The 21,763-nt window shown below is 38.9% G+C and overlaps 2 gene segments (V, D, J or C); both read left to right on the plus strand.

The window, feature by feature from the left end:
- The first annotated feature begins 2,288 nt into the window (after nt 1-2,288).
- Nucleotides 2,289-2,951, plus strand: LOC140453321 (Ig heavy chain V region-like). The segment is given in 2 exon segments: nt 2,289-2,399; nt 2,527-2,951. Coding segments are annotated over 2 exon segments (459 nt in total).
- A 644-nt stretch (nt 2,952-3,595) lies between these two features.
- On the plus strand, nt 3,596-21,521 carry LOC140453337 (Ig heavy chain C region-like). The segment is given in 7 exon segments: nt 3,596-3,667; nt 10,169-10,474; nt 13,567-13,878; nt 15,897-16,205; nt 16,659-16,988; nt 19,808-19,935; nt 21,513-21,521. Coding segments are annotated over 7 exon segments (1,413 nt in total).
- Nucleotides 21,522-21,763: the final 242 nt, after the last annotated feature.

Consider the following 21,763-nt stretch of genomic DNA (forward strand, 5'->3'; position numbering starts at 1 on the left):
GATGTGAACCATTTGCACTTTAGAAGTTATTTGAAAACGTCAATCACAGTAGATACACGAGTAAATTTTACAAATCATTGATCAAAGGGGACAATCTTTTTTGGACTCGAGGAAGATCCAGAGTGATATTTTGTAAATGTTTGGAGCTGGGATTGTTTTTAATTTTGACTAAGATATTGGCGAATTTTCCCTATGGTGGGGGATTTCAACAATCGGGAACATGTTTTTACAATGAGAGGAGAAAAATTTTTTAAAAGATATAATAGACAACGTTTTACACAGAGAATGGTTTGTGTGTGGGATGATCTGGTGTTGGATATTTACAACCTATAGAAGACATTTGGATAAGTAAATGAATATCAAATGTTTGGAAGGATATGGGCCAAGTACACACAGGTGGGATTAGTTTAGTTTGGGATTAGGACTGGCATGAACTGGTTGGACCGAAGGGTCTGTTTCCACGCTGTATCACTACATGACTCTATGTCTATTTATCAATTTTTCTCAATATTAAACAGTGCTGTAGTGATCCTTGAATGAACTGTTGATGTTAAGGTTGTGTCTGAGACTCTGCGAATATTTCCTTCAATGAGAGGAGTGACTAGTTCTCCAGGTTACTCAACTAAAAATAAACTTTTCTCCAGCATTGTTGCTGAGTAGATTTGTTTCTGCGGAGGCGGTGATTATGGTTTGCAGTTGGTTTTCCACCAACTAGCCAACAGTGAGACAAAATATCTTTGATCCACTGCAGAAACTCCACCTCCTTCCAGTAAATGAAACTGGGAACTCAAGGACCTTTTCTGCAGTCAGCTTAATTGCTGCCAACTATTGTATCTGGCCAATTAAAGGGAAAATGAATCAACTAAAGTAACATCCTACCAAACATGCTATATTTTCCCATTTATTCACAATGGACACATTTCACTTGGCATTTCTTCTTAAAAAAGGAAAGTCACTGAATACAGCATTCACTGTCTAACTATCAGAAAACAGGACATTGACGTTTCGGTTAGTTCAGCTTGTTTATTGAGTATCTTTAAAGCTCCTGAATATGAAGTTAATGGATCCAAAATCCCACCCTGCAGTAACATTTGTTATCATCTCAAAGTAAACTAATAAACTTGAATTGGTTCAAACTCACATCACTTGTTACACCATTCTCTGATTCATGCATCTCATTAAAACTGAGTGGGTTAATACTGTCGTGGAATGGCGAATTTTTGCTGGTTTTTATGAGTTAACTGCCTCTGTCAAAGCTATTAGTGAGCAGAGAAATGTACTGTTTATGACCTACATTTGTGGTAATGATTATTGTAATACTCTCTAATTTAACCAAACACTCCTGATCTTCCCAGACAGTTACCTGCAATGGTTTAGATGTTGAGGATTTTTAAAATAAACGTATGGACTGTCCTGTTCTAGTTCATTAGATGCTCTTTCAAAAGTTTACCTCGGTGTTATGTTTCACTGCCAACTCACTTTTTGTTTCTCAGGCACACAGCTTTCTTTTACTATGCATTTTAGGGTCGGAGCAATTTGAAAAAAAAAGCAAGGAGAGATATTCTGCAATGTAAGGAGGTGCTTCCAATCTCCGGGTCCAAACTGTTTAGTGACACACACTCACATTCTGAACGTAATCACTTTAGACATGCTCCATATTAGGTTGCCTAAATTGAATTTAGAAACGCAGATTAGAAATGATATGCTATTTTGTAATGTGAGAGAGACTTTGAGTGACAGCAAAAATAAAGTCACTAATATTATTGAAGCTCTTTTTAGCTTTATCTGCTTGTGGTTGAAGGTAGGACTAAAGGGAGTTAACTTCTAATTGAATATTCTAAATATAATCAACTTGGACACGCTCTGTATTCAGTTGCCTAAATTGAATGTTTAAATGTTTATTATGCATTACATGTTATTTTGTAGTGCGACAGAGACTTGCAATATCCAGGGGGAAAAAGCTGAACAGTAGAAATAAAGGGAGCTAACTTCCAATTGAATTCGTTTTGTTTTGTTTAACAAAATATTTGCAACTAGCATCTGAAACAGACCTGAAGCTACTCAAATTTACTTCCAAAGAAGCTATTCAGCAAAACAAATATCCCAAGATGTGTATGTGTCCATGTTTAAGCAGAACCTCATGTAAATACATGATCCCATGTGTTCGGGCTGTACAAACTGATACCAGGATCCAGTCTCAGCCTCCAGCAGGAAACCAACAGGCGGAAGCTGTCAGCCTGCCCCTTTCCGATGGCCATATAAATCCTGGGCACGAGACCGTAATTCAACACTCCTGGGTCGGCTCTGTTTAGAAAGATCTTGACAGAACCGTTTCCCACAAGTTATCAGAATGATTGTGTCGACACTTTTTCTCAGTTTGTTACTGACTTTCTTATCATGTAAGTGTTTTTTGTTCAAGTCTCTCTTTGTCACTGTCTCAATGTTAGTCTACCGCAGGAATGTAAAAGACACAGCCATCATTTAATATGCATTAATGCTCATGGTTTATTTGTTTTCTTTTTAAAGGTGTCCAGTCGGAGATTGTGTTGACCCAGCCAGAGGCAGAGACTGGCCGTCCCGCAGGCAGCCTGAAACTGACCTGTAAAACCAGCGGCTTCGATCTTAGCAGCAACTGGATGAGCTGGGTGCGACAGGTTCCCGGACAGGGTCTGGAGTGGCTGGTTCACTACGATAGTTCAAACAGCAATAACTATGCACCAGCGATTAAGGGTCGATTTACTGCGTCCAAAGACACTTCAAACAACATTTTCGCGTTGGACATGGAGAACCTGAAGATCGAAGACACCGCCATCTATTACTGTGCAAGAGACTACAGTGGGTCACAGTGTTGTGCACAGCGACATCCTCATACAATAACCACTGACAAGGATTTATCTCAAGTTGGTGATTTCTACAGTGGCAGGAGCGAGAAATAATGTGAGATGCAATTTAAATGCAATCCAGTAGTGCTAGTTTGTACAAATGTATAATTTATTTCTACCTTCTTCGTGTTGATTGTCAAGTTAAATGTAGACCAAACCTGGATAAGTATTCCAAGCTTTCAAAATACAATGAAGAGTAAAAGCTGAAATAATGCACCAAATCATTTTTAGAGGAGTCTGAATCACTGCTTTCTCGGAAGTGAACAAATTGTCTGCATTTTACAGTTTACAGTCTGACATAGTATTTGACACAACGTGTCTCACAGTGATATAACTGGGGTGACACTGCAATTATGATCAATACAAAAACCAATTCAGCCTCCATTGTTTGAAACTAGTCAGTGACTACTTCGACAAAGCGTTTTAACCTACAGTGCAGTGTTAGTTCTGTGGGGTTTAATGCCAGTATCACTATTTAATTTGTAAAAGTGTTGGGTAATTATCGATACACCAGTTGGGGATTTTGAGAATCAGCTTATGTGTTGCTCTGTGAAGTATAAAACAGTATTACAATTTATCAAGAATGATCAGCATTCACTAGCGCAATTATGTGATGAAGATTTATCGTGACTTTATTTTGCCTGTGGTTCTGAACATTTAAAATGATGGTAGTTTTTTTATTTGTTTTATTCAGAGCTGGTTATTGTGTGACCCAGTCCAGAGAATGTAACACTGTGACAATCTTGATTACTGGGGCCAAGGGACCATGGTGACAGTGACTTCAGGTAAGAACTTTAAACTTTCGTAGTGACTTTTTTAAAAACTTTCTATTCAGGTGACTAATTTCTGAATTAAATGAAACTCAGATTCTGTGCTGGGTTTGGTTTGGTTCGGATTAATTTTTATTCACACTGATTATAGACTTCAGTTAAGGCTCAGCAAATAGTGAAACTCAGCAAATGGTGATGATGGAGTCAGTTGCTCGGTGTTCTTTTTTTGATCAGATGGGCATTCTGTGTGGCTGGGTTACTTGAAACACCTAATGTCTCTTAATCAGTCAGCTATAAATAATGTTTAATGTCAGTGACACCCTGACTGTGAGTTTTATTATCAACAACAAATGCAAGAATTCAAAGATGTTTGAGATATTACCAAACATGATTAAAATATGCTAAAATATCATTATTCATTTCTTGAATACATGTTCTTACCATGATTATATTTTCACATTTATTTTGTTAATTAGTTGATGACAAGCAGGTTAGAAACTGTCATAGAATTTTCTTGCGGTGCTATATTTTATTCTGTTGATTAGATTCTGAGTTTGTTTTACTTGATTCTTTTGAATTGAGTTGATTGGAGTTTGGCTTGGTTTTAGTTGATTCGGTTGAACTGTGTTGATTGGATTCTGACTTTGTTTTTACTTGGTTTTGTTGAATTGCGTTGATTGGTTTTTGAATTTTTTTTAATTTGATTCTGTTGTATTGAATTGATTGGATTCTGATTATGTTTCATTCAAATCTGTTGTTTTGAGTTGATTGGATTCTGATTTTATTTTCCTTAATTCTGTTGAATTGAGTTGATTGAATTCTTATTCAGTTTGTGAAATTGATCAGCGTTTTCATGCTTTCTGTAATTGGTGTTTTCTTTCTGGTGAGGAGATTGACTCTCTGGATTACTGTTCATTACGAATATTTGTGAAGTTCTTTTGTTTTTCATGAATCATTTCTGCATTTGTTAAACTTATATGACATATTTTTCTCTGCTTGATTGAAAACATTACATCCATTTGTTACGGTCTGAAAACCAACTTAAGGCAGAAACCCGGAAGTGTGAGACATGAAAAAAATAAGTTTTTAGTGCATTGACTTTTTTTTAAAAAGAGCTCAGTTCTAATTGTAAACTAACTGAATTTTGTTTTGAGTAGCCTCATTCAAAATAAAATTTGGGACTAAAATCTGAAACTGCAGAATTGATCAGATTATGGAATTGAAACTAACTTAAAATTATAATATTTGTCCATTCAGTAATTTTGTTTTGACCATGAACTGATTAATCAATATATGCCTTCAACCGCTCTACTGTGTGCTGCACAGGATTGTCATGATCAAGAAGGGTGTGCAGGTTGGAAATAAGTTAAACTGTTGCCAGAAACGTTACAGCTTTAAGTGTTAAGTTCCCTCACAAACAAGGTTGCTGTTATGACTTGTTATTTCTATTAAATTTAATCATTAGTTTGCTTGATACTGAGTAGCTTTGTTAGACATCAATTTGTTTTTTTTTGTGAGGTTACATCATGTTCTTGGTTCTGTTGAAAATGTTTGCAGAGCTAGTTCTGCCGCAAACACAGTGTTGTGATCTGGTGATCGTTGATCTGTTGAAGAGGGACTGTGCTTGGGTAACATTAAATGTGTTATATTTGGGAAACCGTTTCTGGTTTCTACATTGTTTTTGCAATGTTAACACGGTTGGTGACAGTGAACCGCTCCAGGTTCCTCATTCAATGCAATCGGCATGCGAGTTGAAATTTCATAAAGCCTATTATTAAGTGAAAGGCAAATCGCAAAGGTTTTAGAAATGAAGGGAAAACAGATACCTTCGGGCGCCATTTTTACTTAAAATAAATAATGAAGGATTAATCTAATCCATGCTTTACAATCCAAATTCAGAAGTCCACTATCTAGTTCAATCACAAGGTCTGTCTTTAAACAGTTTACAAGTCATAGAGAAATAGAAATAGAATTTCAAAAGTCTAATGTTCCAATAGTTCTTGTTCTTGAGCAAAAATGTCATGACTGTGTTATAATTGATCAAGAAACACCTTTCAATTCCGCTGTACACTACATACATATTTTACTGGCTGGAAAAGATAATTGGCAAAGACCATTTGGAAATTCTGCACAATTCTATGAAGAACAGATCGGTTTCACTGCTTTGATCAGTTTCACGCATAACTTGAGTTAATTAATTGTTATTTCCCTGATTAAACTGGATTTGCAGGATAAAAATAAAACATTAACTGAATTATTTAATCTGCACAGTGTTTTAGGTGTTCCCAATCAGTGCATTTTAAATAAATAGTTACATTTTACAACAAAATATCAAGTGAAGTCATTCTTTCGGAAACAACTGCTATAGTGAATTATATGACCAAGGCCAAATTTCGAATTAATTAAAATAATCCACCCATGAACTCGCAGGGCAGCATGGTGGCTCAGTGGTTGTGCAATGTAGCACAGCCGTAGTGTTCAGGGATGTCTCGGTTAGAGTGCATTAGTCAGGGGTAAATATAAATTAGGTATAATGGGTCTGGGTGGGCTACGTACTGTTCAGAGGGTCAGTGTGGAATTGTTGGGCCAAATGGCCTGTTTACATACTGTAGGAACTGTACTCTTAAATCATGGGAATACTTGCTGCAAATGCAGAGAATTCATTTTACATCGATGTGTTCAGACGTATGCAGATTTCACAAATTTGCAGAAGACATGAACTCAAGGATAACAGAGCACATTGTTTATTCAGACACTGAAAATAGAGTAATATTTATTTTAATTAATATACTTGACAGATTTATTGCAATGTAGTGATCGGAAGGAATCTGCTCACATTAGTTAAGTGTGACAATCATTTAGATCAGATTTTCTGCAGTATGTATCAGGCCATTTGGCCCAACAAGTCCACACGGACCCTCTGAAGAGTAACACACCCAGACCCATTCCCCTACCCTATATTTACCCCTGACTAATGCACCTAACACTATGGACAATATAGCATGACGAGTTCACCTGACATGCACATCTTTGGATTGTGGGAGGAAATCCACACAGACACAGGGGAGATTGTGTAAACTCCACATAGTCAGTCACCCGAGGCTGGAACCGAGCCTGGGTACCTGGATCTGTGAGGCAGCAGTGCCCACATTTACTTAGACATCCGTTAAAGCGGCAACTCCAGACAGAAGCATGTTTTCAATTCATACCTTTTGAAACATTTTCGTTCATTAAAAGCAGTTAACAAGAAAATGACCTTGCCCTGATTCCTTCAACAGAAATGCTTTCCACACTGGAATGCAGTATTGACTTTATGCAGTGCATAAATCCTCTGGTTAGTTCCTCTGATGAATGTTCAATTACAGTGAATATATTTGATGTGAGGAGTTGAGCAATGTATCCTCTAGGATTAAGTCTGTTGTACAGTTTGTTTCAGTGCTATCTCTGACTAACTTTTCAACGGTCCTGACAATTTGTAAATTGTCCAGTTCTGATCCCTGAATCTCAGACAGTTCAATTTCATCTCGTGCTTCAAAACCACTTTTATCGGCCAGAAATACAATATTGGATTAGGTGCCTCAGAATTGAGAGCCCTGACTAAGTTGTTCCAATCAGAACGAACGTTTCACGAACAAAAGGCAGATAGCAAGAGTTTTGAAATTGGTTGTTGGCAACAAGATATATTTGATTGAGTGAGGCAGAGGGAAATATGCTGTACATTTTCTTTGTGCCTCAGTTATGCAGGACATGTTTCGTGGCACAATGTAGAATCAGAATTTTTTCGCATCTTATTATTTGAAAACCTATTATCAGCTTTTAATGTCACTGGCAAAGGTCATATTACACTACAAAACACTTTAATCTTTTTCAAACTAAGTAGACCATCTGGTGCAATAACATTCACAGGGGAAAGAGGAAGGGAGTTCGAGGTTGGAATCCAGTGACAGTGAATTGATGGCAATGCAATTCCTAGTTTATTCCTCTGTCGTTCCCACAGAGTTTGAACAATTTGGAGCTGCTGTCAAAGTATTCTTGGATAAATGTTGAAATGTTACTTTCATTGTACAAACATTCTGGAACAATCCCTGGTTTTTGGAAGGTGTTAATAAAGGTGTTTATGTACTGTCAAAACAGATGGGCTGTGTTCTCCGTGATAGTGTCAAGCTCATTGTGTTCAGGTCTGTTGTGATGTTGTAGTAGTGTCCCTGATTCTGTGCCAGGTGGCCTGTGTTCACTTACAACCTGTTAGAGAGGTATGTAACACCATCTCTTATCAGGTTACTTCAGTGCAGGAAAGCAGATTGAAATATTTGGGTGTTTGTTGGAATTCCACTCACAGAGGCCAGTGAAATCTATTCAATCGCTGTCCTGACTTGTGTCTCTTAGATATTAAACAGAATGTTGGTGGTTAGCAGCTTTTTCCAGATCAATATTTGTTCATAAGCTTTTGGGCATCGCTAGATGGGGTTCATGGAGTAAGTGTTCAAAGAAATCCCAGCTTTTGACTTGCTGTTCTAACAATATCATTTATAACTAAACCAGAATGAATCATTTTCGAAGCATATTTGATGAGATTATGCTTAGGCTGTTTTACTTTATATTAAACCAGTGCTGTAGCTGAATTTGATTGTTCAGTACGGTGGGGGTTCCGCTGAATCCAACACTTGCAGCAGATGGAGATAGCTTTTCAGTTGGTCTTCAATTGCTATCTCAGACCATCCAGTACCTCTGCTTAGAATCCTTTCTCCAACAGGAGTCAAGCCAACGTAATCACTGTTTATCTCAACAGGTGTGAGCTCTTGTGTCAAAAACATGAAAACAATTTGGTGAAGAGGGGATCTCTGGGTCTGAAAGGTTAACCTTGCCTTCTCTCCACAGGAGCTGCTAGACCTGCTGAGTTTCTTCAGAAATTTCTGTCTTTTGTTTTGGTTTTCTAGCATTTAAAATTTGTTGTTTCATTGAAAAAAGTTCTGTTCGATTAAACACGTTCTTCAGAGAGAAGATGCATTTGAACAAATTGCGAATGTTCAGAGATATTAAATATCAGAGAATCATTGAATTTGAGCACCCTGATCTCGAGCTGTAGTTTCACAATAAACTATTATGAAGTGACAACACACTCCAGAGTGCAGTGGCTGCTGTAATTGGGTGGAAGTTATTTTGATCACTCAAATAGAGAATGTCAATGATCCCGTTACAAATAATCAACAGAAGTTTTTTTAAAGCATGTGTGAAACAATTAATTTGTTGAAATACTTTAATAAAAAGTGTTCACCACCAGTGCTAGCTTAATGAATGATGCAATGATAGGAAGGTAGGGGCAAGAGGAGGCCACTCAGCCCCTCGAGCTGTACCACCACTGACTTAGATCATGGAGCATCTGTGAGCTAAATCCACGTGTCTCCCTTTGGCTAAAACTCTTTAACACCTTTGATTGACAAGCAAAAACTATCCCAGATTTATTGATTCGACTGCCCATAACAAAGGGAGACATTCCTGTGAGTACTGTGACACAATGAGGCTGGAATTAATTGCTCATGAAAGTAAACTTTAAATCTCTGACAATTTCCAATTGAAACATCCCAATTATCATATTTCATTCATTTAACACTATACTTCCCTGGAAGAAAGAAATATAATGTGTGATTGCCTTGCTAAAAAATGAGGGAAGCTTCATTCCTATTATATGATTAAGAAATAGCTCTGTTCATTCAGTGAAAACACAGTCAAATCACACAAAAGGAAACCATGTCATCTTGTGTAGACACACAAGTGCCTCAAATAATTTACAATTGTTCCAGTGGTTGTTTGAATCTCTAGACAGGTGTGGAAGTGTCAGACTTTTTCTATTGCCTTGAGAAACTAGTTATCATCAGTCTATTTGAATTGCTGAAGTTTGTGTGGTATTAGTTCCATTCCAGCCTCGGGTGACTGTCTGTGTGGAGTTGGCACTTTCTCCCCATGTCTGTGTGCGTTTCCTCCCACAGTCCAAAGATGTGCAAGCTGGGGGAATTGCAAATGTTGTGTTCAGTGATTTGGGAGGTTAGGTGCATTCGTCAGGGTTAACTGTAGCATAATAGGGGAGGGGAATAGGTCTGGATGGGTTACTTTTCAGAGGGTGGGTGTGGACTTGTTGGGCCAAATGGCCTGTTTGCACACACTGTAGAATTTCGATGAATCTGCATTTCCTTGGTTTGTATTTTGTGAAACTTCTCTGCTCTTCACAGCAATCCAGTGTAAGTTTCAGTTGGTGAGATCTTCAAACAGTTACTGGGGTGGGATCAGGATGTTCTTCTTTCGAAATTATATGGTAATGGTCAAGGTCAAGGGCATGTTTCTAAAGAGGGAACCAATGATCATGATCAGCAACTGGTAGGAAACAAAAATAAACTCCAGTTATGCTGTAGACTTCAGTGGGAGCATACTGGCAAACATTTACGGCTGAGGATATATTTGAGTAACTGATAAGGTCAAATGAACAGAAACTAACATGCTCAATTGGTCATTCTATTGTAGCGACACCATCTCCCCCCACGCTTTATGGCCTGGTCTCCTCCTGTCAGGAGCACGACACCGGTTCTGCGACCTTTGATTGTTTGGCGATGGACTATTCCCCTGACGTCTCCAAGGTAACCTGGAAGAAAGGTGGGGAGCTAATCACGACTGGATTTAAGACTTACCCATCAGTGAGAAACAAGAAGGGAACCTACACCCTGAGCAGCCAGTTAACCCTGCCCGGGTCAGCGGCAGATTGCCCCAGCAAAATCTACTGTGAGGTTCAACACAGCGGGTCACACAAGAGCAAAGAAATGCCATGTCCAGGTACGTGTTGTGGGAACTGAGATAAACAGAGCATCTGGGATTAATATGAAGAAGGCATTATTTATAACCGTTTTCACAGAATCACCTTATACAGCACAGGAAAAAGGCCCTTTGATCCATCCAGTTCACGCCTATCAATAACAGCCACCTAACTATTCCAGTCTCATGTTCCAGCACCTGATCCATTGCCTTGTGTGACTTGCCTTTGCAAGGATGCATCTCAATACTTCATACTTATTATGAGGGGCTCAGTCCCTACATGATTGATAGGTGCTGAGCTCCAGACTAACACCACCCTGTGTTTGATTTGGTTTTCCCCTGAGGTCCACTTGGAAACTCCTGGCCTTACCTTCACCCTGTGCCCCTGAGGCATTGATCAATCCATCAAGGGGAAAGGTTTCATCCAGTTTACCCTGTCTATGCCTAAAACAATTCTAGACATCATGATAATCTTCTCCCTAATTCTCCTCTGCTCCAGGGATAACCCTTGTCTATCTAAACTAGTTTCATAACTAAAACCCTCCAACCCAGGCAAGATCCTGGCAAATCTCATCAATACTGCCTTCAGTGTAATCACATTCCTTCGATAACATGCACACAATACTTCAGTATGGCCTAACCAGTATTCTATTAAGTTCCAGTAACATCTCCCTACTCTTCATTGTCAATGTCTCGGCTCATAAAAGCAAATATCCTCCCACTTTCTTAGCCTCTTTATCCAGACGACACAGGACTATAGGGGATCGGTGGGTACATGCACCAAAGATCCTCAGTCCTTTCCAGGGTTCCACCATTCAAAACGTCATACCTCACAGATTCTTCTGCCGAATTACATCACCTTACATTTATCCAGAATAATTTCCATTTGTAACTTCTCTTCACATACAACCAACCCTTTTATATCCTCCTGTAATCTAAAGCCATTATGCTCATGACTTACCAACATGACAGCTTTCATTTCATCTGTGAATTCACTGGTTAATCCTCCTAAATTTGAGTCTTAATTATTGGTATGTAAGAGAAATAGCAAGGAAATCAACACCAATCCCTACAGAACACCAGGAGACATAGATTTCCAGTCACGCAGACACCCGATGACTATTATCCCACAACTCAGCCAGTTCTAGATCCAATCTGTCAAATGAACTCCGATCCCATTGGCTCTGATTATTTCTATCATCTGGACATTGAGTTATCTCTTTGAAAACTACTATCAAATTCTTACACATGACTTCCTCTCAATAATACCGTGCTGAAAATTGTTGATTTATCTTCCAAATGAAGACTAATTTCACTTCTCAATAGTTTCCTTACCACTGAGACTAGCTTGACAGATCTGTGCTTTCATTATTTATCCCTTCCTTCGTCCTGCATAACAGTGAAACGTTGGCTGATCTATACTCACTTGGCACAACTGCTGTGGCCAGACAGGAATTCTAAATTATTGTCAGTGACCCAACTATTTCATCCTTTGCATTGCTCAACCGCTCGGTATACTTTTCATCTACCCTGGAAATATAACCACTTTTCATTCAGCAAGACAACACAGAACATCACGTCATGTGTCCTAATTTCTGAAAACTACATCACAACACCCCTCCATGTTTTCTGTCCCCACATTGTCCCTCTTACTAGTGAACACTGACACATTCGTTTTGGCCACAACCTAATCCTCCGGCTCCACTCCAATAATAACACTTAATGGGCATTACTGTTTCCCGAATAATTCTTTTATTATGAATGAGCCTGTAACTTTTAAAAATATATTCATTTTGACTGCTATTATTTTCTCATGGTCCCTTTTGCTCTTCTAATTCCTTTGTCTTTCAAACTCCCCCTTGCACGTTCTGTATTCCATACTAATTTCTATTGTTTTGAGATTTCAGTATAGACCGGAAGCCTCCCTTGTTTCACTTTATCTCACCCTCCATCCCCTTTGGTGTCCAGAGCCCGAAGCATTCTTGGTCCCACTCAGTGGCTTCCTGGGAAATGTCCTCCCTGTGATTTTCCTATCTCTTTCTTAAATGTGTCACACTGCTGTGACTCAGATTTACCAATAAGTGTCAGCTTCCAGTCCACTCTGGTCAAGTCATTCCCTGATCTTACTAAAATTGTCCTTCCCCTTTTCAGAACTTTGGGGCAATTTCTATTCATTTGCAGTACAATCTGAAATCCAACTGATTTACGATCACTGTCTGCAAAGTGCTCCACCATTGATGTTTTACCCACTGGCTCGACTTCATTCCCTAAAGTTAAGTCCAGGTTCACCCCTCTCTTTCAAGGTCTGGATTAAAATTCTCAGTATTAAACACATTCTTTGTTCAAATATTCTCCTGGGAACATTTACAGAATTCTGCTCCCTCTAAATTTTTGACAAAATGAATACCCAAGCATATGCTGAGGAAGTTAAAAACCTCTTTTCTCATTCCCCTATTTAATTTACATTTCTCTGAAATTTGCCCATGTATCTGCACTTGGTCTTTTGGACCTACAGTAAGGTCTATCGTGCTCTCCCAGTAGTTATGTTTGCTGTATTTTGGTTTTGAAGTACTGTCCATTTGTCTTTGTTCGAGGAGGTATCCATGGTTTCATTTCTCTTTACAGCCTAAAATACTCTTGTCAGAATTGCGACAGAAGCAACATTCTGTACCACACACCCCTGCCCCCATCCTTTTCCATCTTTCCCTGTCTCGCCTGAAGGCACGCAATCCTGGAATATTGAATAGCCCACTCCTGCCCCGCTCTCAATATGTCTCCGTGATAGCAACCGTGTCATTTCCTCATTTATGCCGGTAATTCACCTGCCTTGGTCATCAGACTCTGTCATTAAAACGAATACCATCCAACATTGCTATCTCCCTTCTGATGTTACTGGCCTATAGTTTCTATGCCTCCTTGACTCCCTTGCTGTGTCCTATAATTTTAGCCTTTCACATTGTCATGCTGATCTTCCTGTGTGGATCCCAGCTTCTCCAGCACTCGGCACAATTATGATTCTTGTATCCATTAACCACAAGAAACCTTGAAAAATGAGAACTGATTGTATTTGTTATGAAATTCGTCAGATAATTTATGCGATGTGTTTCCTAAAGGTCCAGATATTCTCCCACCAACTCTTCTCCTAACTGTGAGCTCCAGTGAAGAAATCGCAAGCAGCAAGTTTGCAACCGTCGTCTGTTCAATCATCGATTTCCATCCGAAGTCAATCTCCGTGATTTGGTTGAAAAATGGCCGACCCTTGGATTCTGGCTTCTTCACGTCTCCCGTGTGTGAGGCGAACGGCAACTTCTCGGTGACGAGTCGGCTGATGGTCCCTTATGGTGAATGGTACAACAGCGCAGTCTATACCTGCCAGGTCACTCATGGAGAGAACATTCAAAGTAAAAATATCACCGCATTCCAGGGTAAGAGACACACACTGAGAGAGCTACAAATCACTCTGATCTCTGATGTGAATCAAACATACTAATTTATCAGGCATAGTAAACAGCACGGGACAGCTTCTTGTTTCCCAACATGCCACGTATCTCATTTCAGTTTGAGTGTTACATTAGCATTGCTCATAATTCAACATTTTGGCAAGTCAGAAAAGCATGTTTCCTCTCTGTTGAAGATAGATAAATTGTCAGTGAGCTTTGTTAAATAGTTTGTTGCCTGACCATGCTGGGAGAGGCATTCAGAGTGCTGAATCCTTGCCTGGTAACCGCTTCAAGGATAAGTTTGGGGGTGGAGGGGGGATATTGGAGAGATATCTGATTGAAACATAGCAAATACTGAGAGACTGAGGTCGAGTGAACATGGGATAGATGTTTTGACTGGTAGGCCAGACTAGGACCCAAGGGCACAGTCTCAGGGTCAAAGGGGCACCGTTTAGAATTGAAATGGGGAGGAATTTCTTCAGCCAGCGGGTGATGAGGCTGTGGAACTTGTTGCTGCAGAGGGCTGTGGAGGCCAGGCCATTGTGTGTATTCAAGCCAGAGATAGATCGGCTCTTGTTTAGTATGGGGAGAAGACAGTAGAATGGCTTTAGCCCGAAATGTCGATTTTCCTGCTCGTCGGATGCTGCCTGACCTGCTGTGCTTTTCCAGCATCATTCTGATCTAAACTCTGGATTGGCCGAACAGCCTTATTCTGATCCTCTATCTTATGGTGTTGTGGTCTCAAAATGACGTGGTTAAAATATGCAGTGACCCTTACTTGAAAATAAATCAAAATACGTTCAGTATTTTTCAGTATTCAGTTTTCAGTATTCAGTATTCAGTTCAATACGTTCATTCCCTGTTCAGGAATGAACTGTTGGCCTTGGACACTGTACGACATCGATCTTTATCAGGTACTGAGTTCTTTAACTTCATTTATGGAATCAGATCACAGACCAAGTGGGTATCACATTTGATGAACTGGGATAAACGTGATCTCACTGAGCTTCTTTAAGATGCTCTCTGTAATTAGTGGATGAGGCAGGAGCATAAATTCTGGTAAGAACACTTCAATAGGGATGAGTGAACGAGGAACTCGAGACAGGCTGATTTAGCCTGGTTTGGGGTGGCAATGTTTACACAGTGAGTAGCGGATGTCTATAAAACTAATGTACATTTCCATCGCGTTTGTAGATTAATTTAAGACATTTTTGTTTGTTTTTTTCTCCCCTGCTCTATGAAGAAATTAAAAAATGCAGCTTGGTAAATAAAGTGAAAGTACAGACCAGTCATGAACTAACTGAATGGAGGGAAAGACTTAAGGAGATGGGTGTCCTTCTCGATATCGAATGCTGTACTCAATGTCTTGTTTTCTGATCTACTCCAAACACAGCTCACAATGTGAGGAACAATGACATAAATTAGAGAATGACATCACACCAATAACGCAAAGTTATTTTTGATCACGTTAAATATAATGAACAGAATTTCCATGGCTGTTCACCGCTCCTGTAACACTTTAGAACTCTGCAAAGAGAATAGTTATTATTTATTATAATTTGTCCAAATTTTGGGATGTGATTTGGCAGTCAGCGTGACCAGCAGCATTTGCACCTAAGGGTTATGAACATGGAAATGAACTCATTATATTCAGATTACTATTGTCACAAGTATCAATAGATTGTCTTAAGTGAGAGACAAACTCTGAAAGAAAGGTAATTCCATGGGTTACATGATGGTATCTTCGATGAGTTGACTTTTTTGACAGGTTTCACTTGTTACAAAGCCAGTGTTCTTTCGGAATAATTACACAGCGTATGTTATAGATAATCACAAATGCTTTCACAAATCAAAATACATCAACAATAGTAAGCATCGTTTCAGCAATAGTTGGAGTTGCCATTTTGAAGGTGGTGTCTTCACCCTGTGAAGAAGGAATCTGAAGATTGGCTGTTTGTATCATAAAGGGGCATTTTTCATTGACTTTGATTTTTGTTTCATAGAAGATACCGAGTGCCACCCTAACACCGTTAAAATCCTCCCACCGCCAGTAGAACAAGTCTTACTGGAGGCGACGGTGACGTTAACCTGCGTTGTGTCCAATCTTCCTTCTGGAGTCAACGTGACCTGGAAACAAGAAAAGAAGCCTCTGAAATCAGAGATTTCTGACCATCCTGGACAGAATCCCGACAGCGTGATCAGCAAATTAGACATTTCTACTGAAGCCTGGCTGAGTGGCATTACTTTTGAATGTGTGGTATACCATCAGAATCTACCGACTCCGCTGAGAGATTCCATCCACAAGGAGAAAGGTGAGCAGTGAGATTAAAGCACAAAGGATCCCATGTGTAATCCAGATCCAGTTACATCAATGGTAGGCTTTGATTGGTAACGACCAAACACCGTTGGGAGGATTAATGATGCATCTGAAGGCAGGATAGCTAGGTAGCTGATTAAGAAAAAGATGGACCAAAGGATATTGTATTCTGATGAAGTCAGATAAAGTGGGAAGAAGCCAGGGTTTTGATGTCACCAACAGCATGACAGCTGGAGAGAATGCCCTTGTTGTGGGCTGGAAACATGGAGGCAACTTTCACATTAAACACTACTTTTTTTACTGGACAGAATGTGTACCATTCTGCTCCTTTAGTAAACGGAAGTGAATAAATCCCAAATTAAACATGGCATATTTTAATATATAGTGAAATTGTGATATTGGTTCAGGATTTTTTGATTGATTTATATTTGTCTCAAATATTCTGCAGTGATTAATCCGCTGGAGCCATCAGTGTCGGTCCTCCTGCCACCAACAGAAGAAATTTCCGCTCAGAGGTTTCTCTCCCTCACCTGTTTAGTGAGAGGTTTCTCCCCCCGAGAGATCTTCGTCAAGTGGACAAACAATGACAAGCCGGTGAATCCCAGTAACTACAAGAACACAGAGGTGATGGCGGAGAGCGACAACATCTCCTTCTTCATGTACAGCCTGTTATCCATTACAGCGGAGGAGTGGGCCAGCGGTGCTTCTTACTCCTGTGTGGTGGGACATGAAGCGATTCCACTAAAGATCATCAACAGAACAGTCGATAAATCCAGCGGTAAACCGAGTTTTGTAAACATTTCACTTGCACTAATGGACACTGTTAATTCATGTCAATAAAAATCTCAAAGTTGCATTTAATAATTCAACAGAAGTAATAAAGTTTTTTTTCTTCCAGTTGTGAGTTAAATACTGAATTAATTGTTTATCACTCTGACTTACATTGCATCTGTGTAGTTAAAGTGAATTATTAACAGGTCTAGGATGAGTGTCTTGTGCAGTTAATGTTCTCTGCTCAGATATACCCTGGGTCAGAGACAGAGTAAAGCTCACTCATTGCAGGATTCCACCAAGTACATTATCCATCCTAAATCCCTCTGTGACAAAATCTGACAATGTCCATTTTATGTCAAGGGTAGAGCATGAGTTTTGAACTTGGTGTTCTTGATTCCCCCGATTGGACATTCTTACAAAATTCAGGTCAGTTTTAAACTGCCACATTGCACCAATTGGAAATGTAAATTTAAGACACTTTAAAATTAAACTTGATTGGAACATACCAATTGTAAAGAGTGCAGAACAGTTTGAATGTCACCTTTGTTTCTGGGGAACTTCCAGGGATCTTGCACCAGCGCATGACAGAATGTATCTTCACTTTCACACCAAAGAGACTCGACAGATAATTTGTAGTGGAGCAGAGGGGAGGGGAACGTTGAATGGTCTGTCCTCTTGCTCCCTGTGCAGAGTTTTCATGGTAGATGTCCTCTGTAATGTAACCCAGTTACTAACAGAACAGTCAGCTTCTTGCTTACTGTCCAAAGATTTAACATTTCCTTGCAAAATAATACCTTTGAAGCATGTTGGACACGCTGGGCTCTGTTAACAAATGATTAACATTGATTCCCATGATCCAAAACTGGTGTTTGCATCGTCCCGGTTTGAATTCCATAGTTTTGTCTCAGTTTTCTGGAGCATATGGGATGAATTCTGGTATTTGAATACCCGATAGCATTTTGTTTCACATACAGAACACAAGTAGACATTTTCTAATAAACATATTCAGAAATGTTATCAGTGGGGATTTGAACTCACGCCTTTTATCTCAGAGACAGAAATTCTATCACTGCAACAGAAGAGTTGCTCATAAAACGCTTATCTCGCCACGACGATGGGAAATGTTTCCTACAACACCAAGGTCAAATCTAATTATGGGCAATCCATTAAAATTAGAAAAATAAATTAGAATAATAAAAATTGCAGTCTGGTATAAGAACAAATACAGAGAGATGATCGCAAATACACACGTAATGACACATATACGGGCTCTCACCTAAAGACACATATTTATGTGCACACTGAAATGTGCATATAGATAAGATGTCACACACGCATACTCGCACAGAGCCACACATGCAAGTAGTACTTGAACACTCACCTAAGCTCATACAAAAACTCACATACACGGAATGAAAATCATTTGCACAAATGAACAGGGGTACTCACACATAACCATGAGAAACATAGACACACCGTAACACACAAATGGGCATGAATACATATACGTTCATACAGCACAATGCATACAGACATACACGCATGAACACACAGATACAAATTTTGAAAAATGTCCTCCCACATGTCAACTCACACTGGTATGTAAATGCACAGAGATAATTATTAATATCATTATTTTTCCCATTTTCAGAATCACAAACATACGATGACAGAGGCAGCTAAATTAGTTATTTTTAAATCACATTGATCAGCATATAGACATTATCATACGTACACACAAACTCAGAGTCTCACATGCAGACACACAAGTGCATAGGTTAACAAATAGAGGGGTGTTTATTGAATAAGGATAATGGGCACAAGCATCAGCAAGCATCCACAAACAATAACACAAACAAGCTTCTCAGGAGATGGTTTGGGAAAGATTGCCACACAACCAAACATCATCATATAAATATAAACATCCATCAAAACATAACATTGTATGATAACATTTATTCAGCATAAACATGAAAATAACCCAGTGTAGGTAGGATATGAAACAGACACATAAGAACACATTTTAGACAGCACTAATGAAAAGTGAACACTCACAAAGACATTACAAGATAAGCATAAGCAGCAATGAAGTGGCATATTAGCGTGATGATGCTTACACAATGTGAAAAGACCAAAATTTAGGTACACAAACACATGAGCACACCAGCAGTAAAGGAACAGGAATATGTTTATTCATGCACAGACTCCAACATGGGCAAGAGTGAAGTAAGAGACTCTCATAACCATATGCACAAACATTAAAGGAAAACCAAACGCACCAAGCAGTGGATCAAATAAATTAAGGGACACATGTACAAAAACTTATTCCTAAATATACAGATCCTACAAACAAAAATATGAAGCAATGTCCTGACTGTGGTGTCACTTATATTCACGATTTGCCAAGCAATTGGTCACCAATACATAACGATGAGAATTATATTTGAACTTTTATTCAGTGATGGCCACAATTTTCAATTAAAGTGCTGTCACAGCCTATATTTAAAATATAATGATATAATTAAAATAATCATTCATAATAAGCATTCCTCAAATAATAATATCCTTAAATAATAGATTAAAAGAAAAATAATTTAAAACATTCTGACATGGACAATGAAGAAAGAACATGTGCAGTTAGTATTTGTAATTTCTTGCTGAGAGTTAATAATGCACTAATAGATACAGATAAAAGTCACATTTGAGAAATATCTGACTGCTTTATAAAGATGTAATGGTCTCTAATTACATGACTTAGATGCAGATAGATCGATCTGGATCAATAAACAATCTAAATGTGTTCTCTCGGCTTTATATTCATAGATTCAATAGATCGCAATTGGATTGAAGACTATGAGGATGATAACAGCAACATCTGGACAACTGCTTCCACGTTCATCACCTTGTTCTTCCTGAGTATCTTCTACAGTGCTGCCGTCACTCTGGTGAAGGTGAGAATAATCACATCTTTCTCACGACAAGCAGCACAATATGTTTAGTGAAATCTCTAAGTGTGCCATTGAATAAACATTAAATCTGAAAGACCCTGATCATAAATGTCTGCGTCATTGCTTTATCTCTCTTTTCCAGGTTAAGTGAATGAATTGTGGACCCCTTTGTTTTTCCTGATCTGCTTATCAAGATCTCTGAATCCCCAAACTACAATCTGTCCTGTTGTTGACTCTAGCAGTGAGATGACTTCAGTTTATCAGCATGTAACTGAGACAATTATTGATGGATTTTCCTTTTTACTTTGATATCTTTGATATGGTTGTGGTTGGAAAAAGTTGTAGCTTCCCAGTTGTTTGAAGCCCATTTTTTTTGTTTTTATTTGTTCCTTACTCAGAATGGTTGTCTACCCTTTCTGATGAGCCTTTGTATTCCCTTTCTTGTGACTGTTACTGATGTAACCCTTTCTGATGAGCCTTTGTATTCCCTTTCTTGTGACTGTTACTGATGTACAGAAAATTCCCAACTCACAGCGCATGTGTTCTCATCTCAATGTGGCATCCAGCCATTATATTCACTTCTGTTAGCTTTTACATCAACTTTTTGCATAAAAATGCTTTCTGAAATGGTTAATAAATCTCGAATGAATATGCACTAACCTTGAGTTTGCTTAATTCTTTTTTCAAGGCCAGTCAGTAATAATACATTTTCCCACATCCTACTCCTTTCCCAGCCAAATACTTGCACTTGTTCTGTTTGGTTGTGTTTCATCCAGTCATTTAGTTTAATGCTGCGCTACCATGCAGCCCACTAATGTAAACACATCTTTCACACGATATGCCTAAATGAACACTCCAGAGGCATAATGATAAGAGATCATTTCCTCTTATGCACAAAGGGTCACAAGCTCGGGTCACCTCATGATACAAATGAGGAGCTTTGTTCCACCAGAAGCCTATAAAAGGTAGGCAAAGGAGTTCGAAAATTTACTCTACACTATCTAAACTAAAAGTACTCCCAATGTGGGGACAGCCTGGGTTAGTAATGCAGAAATCGCCACCTAAAGCGCCCAACGAAACATTCATCAGCCAAAAATGTCACCGTTCAGTCAGGTATTCAGACACAGCACACATAAATCTCATGGAGCACAATTCCTGGGATCTATTTGACACACCACACCGGTCAAATCACAGGGAATGAGACTGAGATCTATCTGATAAAGGGATATTACTGAACAGCAACCCTCAAAAATAATAAATCAGAGGTCGATGTTGATCAGGCAAGGCAGGGTCATGAGTATTTGAAATATTCAGCCATTGTGATCTATATGACGCAAGATGGAATTGAGAACCAATCATAGCAACTGGAAACAATCAGCAGAGGAGAACATTCTCAATTTCTCAGAGTCGGTGAGGTATATCATTCCGGGAGTAGTGCTGTGAAGCAGTCATGCACCCAATCTCATAACTTCGCATTTTTTCAAAAACATGGCACCTGAAACTAGATGCAACATTCCAGCTGAGACAAGAGACTGTTTTATTTTAGTTTAACATAATTGCTTTGTGTTTGTTCTCTACAGCGTTATTGATGAAGTAGGGTTTATTTGCTCTTCTGTCCACGTGTCATGGTACATTCCCTGATTTGAGCACATACACACAGAGGATCCTCTGCTCCTTCAACCCTTTGGGTTTACACTATTACTATTGTATGTTCCTCTGAGTTCATCACTAAACAAAGAAGCACGTTACACCTCCCTGAGACTGAGATCTATCTGACACACCGATATGAATGAACAACAATCCTCAAAAATTATAAATCATAGGTTGATTT

This window comes from Chiloscyllium punctatum, chromosome 27, assembly GCF_047496795.1.
Source record: "Chiloscyllium punctatum isolate Juve2018m chromosome 27, sChiPun1.3, whole genome shotgun sequence".
Lineage (NCBI taxonomy): Eukaryota > Metazoa > Chordata > Chondrichthyes > Orectolobiformes > Hemiscylliidae > Chiloscyllium > Chiloscyllium punctatum.